Source organism: Magnolia sinica, chromosome 18 (assembly GCF_029962835.1).
Source record: "Magnolia sinica isolate HGM2019 chromosome 18, MsV1, whole genome shotgun sequence".
Classification (NCBI taxonomy): Eukaryota; Viridiplantae; Streptophyta; class Magnoliopsida; order Magnoliales; family Magnoliaceae; genus Magnolia; species Magnolia sinica.
In genome coordinates, this window is record NC_080590.1 from 51,216,934 (window position 1) to 51,227,037 (window position 10,104).

A 10,104-nucleotide genomic window follows, 5' to 3' on the forward strand; every position below is an offset into this window, starting at 1 on the left:
CCACGTCGATGTATGAATTGTTTATCCTCCATCCGTTTTGCCATCTTTTTTTTATTATACAAATATCAAAGCATATACAAATTTCAGGTGGACCACATCAGAGGAACACTAAAAACTTTTTGCAGGCCAAACGTTTTAGATCAAGCCCATTTTGTGTTTTTTTTTTTTTTTTTTCATCAAGGTCCGTGTGACCTTATCAACAGGTTGGATGACAAATAAACATAATAGTGGACCCTACGAAGTTTTTAATGGTTGGCCTTCAATGACCACTGCTTCCTGTGGTGTGGTCCCCTGATATTTGCATCTGCTTCATTTTCAGGACCATGCGCTAAAATAAGCTGGGAAAACGGATGAACGGTGTGCATATACAATGCATATATCAAGGTGGACCCAGGGCCTGGGTCCCACTCACATGGCTGGTTCCGGGGTTGCGGCTAAGTCCATGAGACGTCGACCATCATTACCGAATCCGAGTCATGATTTACGAAATTTGAGACCAATTAAATGACAACTCTAAGGTCACTCCCATCGTATGACACGTGGCAAACACTTTCGTTGATGGACAATTGATCTAATGGGCCATCGATGATGGGCTGTGGGGCCGAAAATTGCAATCATTGAATCCAGAGCCTGCTCTACCCATTTCTTTTTTGTGGGATTCTCCTCAGGTGGCTGCCACTGTTCAGTCCCAACGATTTTGGGGAAATGGGCCATCCAGGTAGTGGCCCACCAGCACAACAGTCCTGAATTTGCCACGTGTACTCTGAGCAAAGAAATACATAGAACTTCTGTTATTATAGATGACTGGCTGTTGGTCAGTCTGCTCTTTTGGTCCCAATGTCTCTATGCTGGGTCCCACATTAGATACGGAACGCTCTAGACGTGCTCGATTAACCCACGTTCGAGCAGTGATAAACCCCGCTACTTGGGCTACGCACCTGGTTCTGATCAGAACCGTTCAAGAGGTAGATCGCAACACGAGTAAAACATGCCAATGGCAGAGCCCATCTTTTGAAATGGGGTCCACGGATCCACATGGCCCAGCAGGCGGACCACGATTTTGTTTCACTAGTCCGAGGACTACCTTACCTGCATTTCATCCTTTCTTCGCTTCCATCAACGCAAAGACGAGTTAATGATTATCATTGACCAAAGATCTTCGCCGGTACATAGTAAGAAATGTTTTTTTTTTGAAAAGAAAAGAAAAGCATCTCCCCCATCAAACGAAACCCGAAACGATACAAACATATAAGGGCAATTATAGCAAATACCTGAACAGAAAAGGAGAAAGAGGCCGATATGACAGTTTTTACCGTTACTGTTCCTTTTCCGACGGATTCCTCCAGAAGCCCGTACCATAGAGCTGGGTCCACACCTCTTGTTCCATGTCCAACACAACCATCGATGGCGATTTATCGGGCCACGTTTCGGCCGTTACGATATTCTCCAGCTTCTGCAGCTCCATCTCATTGAAACGCTTTGAAAGCTCGAGCTGCTGCTGCTGTGGCAAGAGGCCGATTTTCCTCTTCCGGTTCTTCTTCAACATGGCTTTCCGACACAGTCCTGCCGGCAATTTGACGACGGCGAGGACGACGAGGTTGACGAGCCCGCACGGGCAGCAGCAGCAAACAGCAGCGCACTCCGCTGCCGTCCCGCCCGCCACCTCGGCGAACCGCGCACTCGCCGTTGAAGATGACGACGGCGATGTGGCCTTTACCAGGAGTGGCTGGCAGCGGCGGGGAGTGTTGGGCCGGCGAAGGACGATCTGGGCCGTCATCGCCTCAGGCCTCTGATCAGGGGCCGGTCGTGGGCGGCACCGGAAGATGGCGATCAGTAGAGCCGGCACGTGCCGGATACCATCTCTTATGGGTGAGAGGAAACGGAACGGACCGGCTCTGCCGTTAGATTTGACAGAACCCGTTATGTCAAGAAATGAAGTGTTGCTTCTTTAAGAAATACATTTTTTTTTTTTTCCGAAAGGGGAAGACCGTATGGATTCGGTTCGACCGTGAAACTTAACAGATTCCGTTACCAGTGGGGAGAGAGAATGAAGAAAATGGGGATTCCACCGTTAATATCTGAAGATTATGTCCAATCGAAGGAAAGTGGCGACGCAGCGATCGGAATGTAATGGAGAAAGAGCGATTTCGCCGTTAAAATCTAACGGACTTCGTCCGATCGAATTCGCCGCTTCCGTTACAAGAAGCTTCTCGTCTTTCCCACCTGTCTTTCAAATCACAGGGTTTTATTAGGAAACCGATGAGAAAGAGAAATTGCCGATCCTTTCCTCTGTTACTCGTTTTCTCCTTCGAGGAATTCGAATCAGAGCAAGAAAAATCGCGGATTCAGAACAACGCCCTTTGATTTCCTATCGGATTGCTTTTCAATCTACAGGGTTGGGATCCGGTGGAAAGATCTTCGTCATCGGATCAAGAATTCAGGCCAGGACAGAAGCGTGCCGATCGGAAACCTTCATTTCACTCGCCGATGCTGGGATCGGCCTCGCTGGAAGAAGAACGGAGTTTCTTGAGAGCGATATATGAGCAGAACCGTCGGATTCGAGCCGGATCCGTCGCACAAAGTGACGATCGAACGCTTTTGACGCTTTCTTCCGCTTTTCTTCTCGGATTGGGAAAAGCAGAAACCGATGCTTGAAAAAACCCCTAAAAAAAGCCGGAGAGAGAGAGGGAAAGAGGGAGAGAGAGAGAGCGATTTATAGAGAAGATTTTCCTGGAGAATAGTAATATGATACTCAGGCTGCTTGTGAAGCTTGATACGCTGGCGCTCATATATTGTACACGTGGCATATATTAACTCAGATAAAACTAACTTGATTGTGAATCCTGCTGTCGCCAATTTATGAGATTGGTTGAATAGTCCTAACTTCTAATTCATCGACACTTGTTTGTGAAAATAGCACCGTTGAGCTTTTCATTTTTCACCGTCCAATAAAGATTCACCAATCTGACAGTCAGATAACAAAATTAGTCTAATTTTTGGTTCATGATATATCTAGATTAGGTTCCTTAATTGGAATGGTTTAGTTTGACTTCGTGTATGCCACGTATGCAATTTCTAAGTGCCTGTGCATCATCCATCACAATGGCAGAGTATCAAAGTTTTTCTCTTTACTAAATGTGGATATCTACGGCAGGGGACTCGACTCTTTAGTTCGTCGCGACGAACATATCTTGATTGTATGGTCTTCACCGACCTCATTTGAAGTGGACAATCCAAGAACTGATAAACGGACGCGACATGCCTGTAATCGGGCCCACTTATGTATACGTGTGGAATCTACTCCGTTTATCCGTTTCACCAGCTCATTTTGTTACATGAGCTCAAAAATGAGGAATCAAATGGGCCAGACCACTGCAAAAAGCTGGTATTTGAATGTCCGCCGTTGAAACTTTCTTTGTGTGAGGGAATTTTGTGTCAGACTGATATTTGTGCTTTCCGGGGACCTTACAAACGAGTTAGGGCCATACAAACATCCCGGTGGGGCCAGGAATGTTTCAACGGTGGACGTTTCTGTCCACATGCATTCTTTCGTGGAGTGGGGTCTACTTGAGTTTTGGATCATTTCCTTAACAAACGAGCTGGACGGAGTAGATATCACACTGACATCTCAGTGGGTCCCACAAGGCTCATGTTAACCGAGCCCGGTTAAAGGTGGCAGCGTCCTTGTTAAAACCATCGATAGTAGTTTTTTCTTCTTTTTTTTTTTTTTTTTTTCTACACGCGCGCACACGCGCACTCCCACACTCACGCCCTAACGGGATTTCACCGCCTATCGATACTCGAACCCTTGACCGGGTGTTGAAACTACTGAGAGTCTAACCACCCGATCAAGAGTAAGGATCCTGAACCAAGGATAGTTGCTGTTGTCAAGTGTTAGCCGTCCAAAGCTAGGCCCATAACATGAATGGCCCGAAATTTACTTTCCATAGGCTCATCTAAACCATAAGAGGTCGTTTGGCACCGTGGATTGGAGTGGGGTTTTAAATCCCCTTGGTTTTGGTTATTTGGGAGCATAAAGTAAATGGAGGTTTCAAATTTAGGGGGTTTCTAATCCCCACTTTGAGGGGTCCACAATCCATGATGAGAGCTTGGATTACACTTAAAATCATTTCAATATATTTTTTTTTTAAGACATGCACACACCCCACACACTCACGCTAGTGGAATTTCACCACCTATGGGTACTCGAACCCTTGACCGGGTGTTGAAACTCTTGACAGTCTACCACCCGAGCAATATTAAGTGCCACACGTTAAAACTCTACATGTATTACAACTTTTTTTTTTTTTTTTTTTTCACACGCACACACACCCCACACACGCACGTCATGGGATTTGACCACTGATGGGTGATCAGCACCGTCCATACATTGTCCATGTAAATCAGCACTGTCCAAACATTGTCTATATTAATTAATGGTTAAAAATCGTTGGTTAGTCACTCAGACATGATTTCGTGCTCATGGTCCACCCGAGACTTGGAATTTCATCATTTTCAGGTAAAGCATGTATTTCAACGGGCTTATCACAACTATAGTATCAAAAATGATATATCTCACTAGTTAGAGATTTAAAGTTGATTTAGTAATTAAATTCAAACCCCTATAAATATATCATGCATACAGGTTTTTGATTAAAGTTGATTTGCCTTCCGGGGTATGAAACACACCGGGAGAATTGCAAATCCAAAGGGTATCCAATCAAAGGGGTTTCGAATCCAGGGGTTCCAAATCCACGCTCCCAAACAGGCGCTAATAAGCTCATGAGTCATGAGAGGTCTAGCTACTGTGGCCGCATATATGGATAATCCTGACCATTTATGAGGTAGGTCCCACCATGGATAGGCCATGAACACTCAAACGGCTCTAGCCGTACATAGGCCCTTTGTGTTACTGTTTCCACCTCGCCCCTCTGTTCAGCCCGCTTGTGTTAGGATGTGAGCTCAAAATGCGGGCAGATTTAAGACTTCTTATTTTTTAATCTTTTATTTTTACATATGCACCTGCCACACACCCATGCAAGCCGTAATGGGATTTCACCACCTATGGGTTTCGAACCCGAGACCCCTCCGAATCTACCACCTGGCAAGGACTATAAGCCAGGCAGATTCAAGACTCAAGTGGACCACACAACAAGCAACCGTACTGATTGAATGCCACCATTGAAACCTTCCTGATGCGCACATAATTTTCAGGATGAGGCTGATATTTGTGTTTTCACCTTATGAACAGTTTAGATGGCATATAAACAGTACTATGGGCCCAATAAGATTTCAATGGTGGGCAAGCTAAGACATGGATTAGATGGTGTTGCCAACACCACCCAGTGGTGGTGTGTAATGATTTAGGCGCTGTGGTGCTACTCTGATGCATGTTTTTTGAATCCTTGTTGCTCATATGAGCTTATTTTAAAGTATGTTTTGCCAGCTGAATTAAAAAATGAAGCTAAGCCTGTTTGGCCAGACCAATCCCACGGTATTAGGAGGGATGGGATTACAATATCCCAGGATATGCATGATGAGTCATACAGGCCCGGTGAATTTGTCCCGGGATCTAAGCAATCCCATGGATCTTAAAACAATCCATTGACATCACCATCATTACCTTAAAAATGATCCCATCACTTGGTTGGACGGATTGGTAGGTAAAATCAAGTAAAATCTTGGGATACGCCAGGCCTGCCAAACGGACCCAATGAACTTGTTCCGGGATATAGCAATCCAATGGATCTTAAACCAATCCACTGACACCACCATCATTACCTTAGGGCCCGTTTGGCCGGGCAGATTGGAAGGGATTGGATGGTATTGGAAGGGATTGGAAGTTAAATCTCAAAATTGGCCAGGCGTGCCAAACAGATTGTGATCTGATCGCAGGATATAGCAATCCCATGGATCTTAAGACAATCCACTGACAACACCATCATTACCTTTAAATCTCATCCAATCCACCCTAATATGTTCAAATTTGCCTGGGACGTGTTTGGTTAGAGGGATTGGAAGGGATGGGAAGGTTTAATCCCAGGATTGGCCGAGCATGCCAAACAGACTCGATATAGCAATCCCGGGATATAGCAATCCCATGGATCTTAAGACAATCCACTGACAACACCATCATTACCTTGAAATCTATACCATCCACCCTAATACTATTCAATCCCTTCCAATCAACCCGGCTAAACGGGCCCTTAGGGTCTATTTGGGCGGTGGGATTAGAAGGGATTAGGTGGGATATGATTCATCTGGTCCTGTGCCAATTCCACTCCATGTTTGGGAAGAATGGAAAAGCTTGGAATTACACTAAATAGAATTGCATTGGGTCCCATGCCAATTTCACTCAATGTTAGTAAGTTGTTGTAGGTCCCACCGTGATGTGTGGGCTATATCCACACCGTCCACCCATTTATCGAGATTATTTTAGAGCATGGGCCAAAAATTCAAGTAAATCTAATGCTCAAGTGGACCCCACCATAGAAAGTAAATGGGGATTGAATACTTACCGTTGAAAACTTCTTTAGGGCCACATAAGTTTTGGATCTATCTCATTTTTAGGCCCATGCCATAAAATGAGGTTACAAAACAAATGAACAGCTTAGATATAATACATGTATGTTATTCTCAATAATTTTAAATGATGGTAGGTATATCCATTCAATGTACCACCGTACTATTAACAAAGCAGGGCATTAATCTTATCCCATGGCAATAGGGGACAATCCCTGCCATGGGTAATAATTATGTTTTTTGATTAGAAGGGATTAGGTGGGATGGGATTCATCTAGTCCTATGCCAATTCCACTCCATGTTTGAGGAGAATGTTAAAGCTTGGAATTACATTACATAGAATTGCATTGGTCTGTGCCAATTTCACTCAATGTTAGCAAGTTGTCGTAGGTCCCACCACAATGTGTGGGCTATATCCACAGTCTACCCATTTATCGAGATTATTTTAGAGCATGGGCCAAAAAATCAAGTAAATCTAATGCTCAAGTAGACCCCACCATAGAAAGCAATGGGGATTGAATACACACCATTGAAAACTTCTTTGGGACCACATAAGTTTTGGATCTACCTTATTTTTAGGCCCATGTCATAAAATGATGTTACAAAACAAATGAACAGTTTAGATATAACACATGTGTTAATCACAATAATTTCAAATGATGGTGGGTATATCCATTCAATGTACTATCGTATTATCAACAAAGCATGGCATTAATCTTATCCCATAGTAACAGGGAACAATCTCTGCCATGGGTAATAATTATGTTTTTTGAATCCCATCCCATCTAATCCCTTCCAATCCGACTGGCCGGATTGAAAGGGATTGGAAGTTAAATCCTAGGATTGGTCCGGCGTGCCAAACAAAGACAGTGATCTGATCCCAATCCCATGGATCTTAAGACAATCCATTGACAACACCATCATTACCTTTAAATCCCATCCAATCTACCCTAATCCGTTCAAATTTGTTTGGGACAAGTTTAGTTCAAAGAATTGAAAGGGATGAAAAGTTTTAATTCTGGGATTGGCCGGCGTGCCAAACAGACTGGATATACCAATTCAGGGATATAGCGATCCCATAGATCTCAAGACAATCCAAAGGCAACCATCATTACTTACAAATCCATGCCATCCACCCTAATACCATTCAATCCCTTCTAGTCCACCCGGCCAAATGCGCCCTTAAAGTCTATCCCATCCCTCCTAATCCCATGGGATTCGCCTGGCCAAACTAGCCCTACTTGGCCCCTACTGAAAGTAACTGTGATTATATACCCATCATTAAAATTTTCTCAAGGTGGGTAGCAAAACTTTTGGATCAAGCTGATATTTATATTTTTCCTTTATCAAATACTCTTTGACCTTATTAACAGCCTTGATGGCAAATAAATATTAAAGTGGGCCTTAGGAAGGTTTCAACTGTTGGTGTCATTGTCCCCATTGTTTACATGGTGTGATCCTGTTGAATTTCAGATCTACTTCAATTTTGGTTTGATTCCATAAAATAAGTTGGATAAACGAATGGACGGTGTGGATATAAAAACTTATACATCATGGTGGGCCCAACAGCAACGCTGGGCTACATAATCCGCGCCGGGGTGAGGTGTAGCTCAACTGAGTTTTCAGGAAGCGTTTTAGTTACAGTGGTTCAGTGTAGCGATTTAACTAGCTAATGAAGTGACGTCATCCGGTTTTGTGGGTCCCATCACGATGTATGTGTTTTATCCACACCGTACATCTATTTGGAGAAATCATTTTAAGGCATGAGGCAGAAAATGAAGCAGATCCAAAGCTCAAGTAAACCCCACCATAGAACAGTAGAGATAGTGGTGCCACCATTGATTCCTTCCTACCCCACAATGCTGTTTATTTGAGGCCAAACATGCCTATAAGACAACACAGACATGGATGAATGGAAGGCACGAATATCTGCTTGATCCAAACTTTTGTGGCTTTCAATAGTTTGTAAGTAGGCATTCAATTCCCACTATATCTACTTATACAAACTTAGGTTTCGTATATTTTTTACTTATGCCTTAGAATAGTACGTCCAAATGGATGGACCGTTAGGACACAGTACATACGGCCTAAAAAACCTGATGACATTACTTCGGTAGATGTATTGCAACTGAAACAGTCAGTAGCTAATCGGCGTCCATTGGCCACTGCACTGCACACCTGGCTGGTGTAGGTACGTGTCACAGCAGAAGAGTCCGGCAGTCCTCGAGCCCTGGCACCATGTAAAGAAGATTAAAGTTTGTGGGCCTATCATGATATATTTATTATATCTACCCCGTCTATTCATTTAATATGGTCATCTTAAGACATTTGTCCAAAATAGAATGAGTTATATCCAAAGCTTGGGTAAACTCATCACAAATAATAGCAGGGAGAACAATTCCTGCCATTAGAACATTCATATAGCTCATTATAATGTTTTTTCTCTATTCAATTTTATCGTAAGCTCATACAAATATAATGAAGAGAAAAAAGAAATACCAAATTGATCCAAAACTTTTATAACCCCAAAAAAATTTGGATGACAAACCTTCAATCTCTCGTTACTTTCTCCCGTGCGGTCGACTTAATCAGTGTATATTTTAATTTTGGGCTCAATCTTTGGAATAATATTCCGAAATGGATGGACAATTTGAATATAGCACATACCTTACCTAGTTATAGTGGGGCCCACAAAATTTGGTGACGTCAATACACATCGAGTTCGATCGGTACACCAGCCAATCAGCCTTCGAGTTTTCAAACTGTCTAACGTTCCGACGAGGAATAAATGAGTGAATGCTAATGGAAATCGAGGTGGCCCCCACAGGGAGCTTCCCACATTTGAAATCCGTGTCGCATCCATGGAGACGTGGTGGCAGACGTATGGAATGCATGAGTTGTTGCTCGACGGACATAAGGCGCATTTGAAACGTGGAAGGCACTAGCAAACAGTAATGCGTGTGGGAGGAAAGCTACTGGGAAGAGAAATTGGTTTTTAAGGCTGAGCTGGCATTACCCATGGTCACGTCGGAGCTGATGTGACAAGGATTACTAATTCCATTGACATTACGCCACGTGTCGCTATCAGATTTTTTTATTTTTATTTTTATTGACTTATTGATTTATTTATTTATTTTTTCCCCGTTTTCACATTGACTAAGACCGGCGGGAAAACTGAATATCTCTGGCTTTTCACGGATAACGTACGTTAGCAACACGTGAAAGGCTACAGCTACTTCTCGTGTGTGATTTTGTGCACACGTGTGAGAGATATGAGCCATTCAGTAACCGGAGCACACCTTCAGAATGCTTGGGCGCGGATTAGGTGAGGCAGACTGTGAGACCCACCTTGATGTATCCGTTGTATATTTAGGTCGTCCATCATTTTGCCGAATTATTTTTGGGCATGGCTCAGAAAAATGAGACAGTTGGGATCTCAGGTCGGTCACATTATAAGAAAACAGTGGCAATGACCTGGATAAAAGGAAAATACAAATAGTAGCTTGATCAAAAACTTTTGTGGCCCAAAAAGTTTTTGACGGTGGAAATGTAATCCACGCTGTGTGGGCCCCATTGTGATGT

The 10,104-nt window shown here is 43.3% G+C and overlaps 1 protein-coding gene across 1 annotated transcript; it reads right to left on the reverse strand.

The window, feature by feature from the left end:
• Positions 1 to 1,116: 1,116 nt before the first annotated feature.
• On the reverse strand, positions 1,117 to 2,714 carry LOC131232942 (uncharacterized). Its single transcript, XM_058229485.1, has one exon. The coding sequence runs from the start codon at positions 1,775 to 1,777 to the stop codon at positions 1,316 to 1,318; it is 462 nt and encodes a 153-aa protein (XP_058085468.1). The 5' UTR covers positions 1,778 to 2,714; the 3' UTR covers positions 1,117 to 1,315.
• Between the last annotated feature and the right edge of the window lie 7,390 nt (positions 2,715 to 10,104).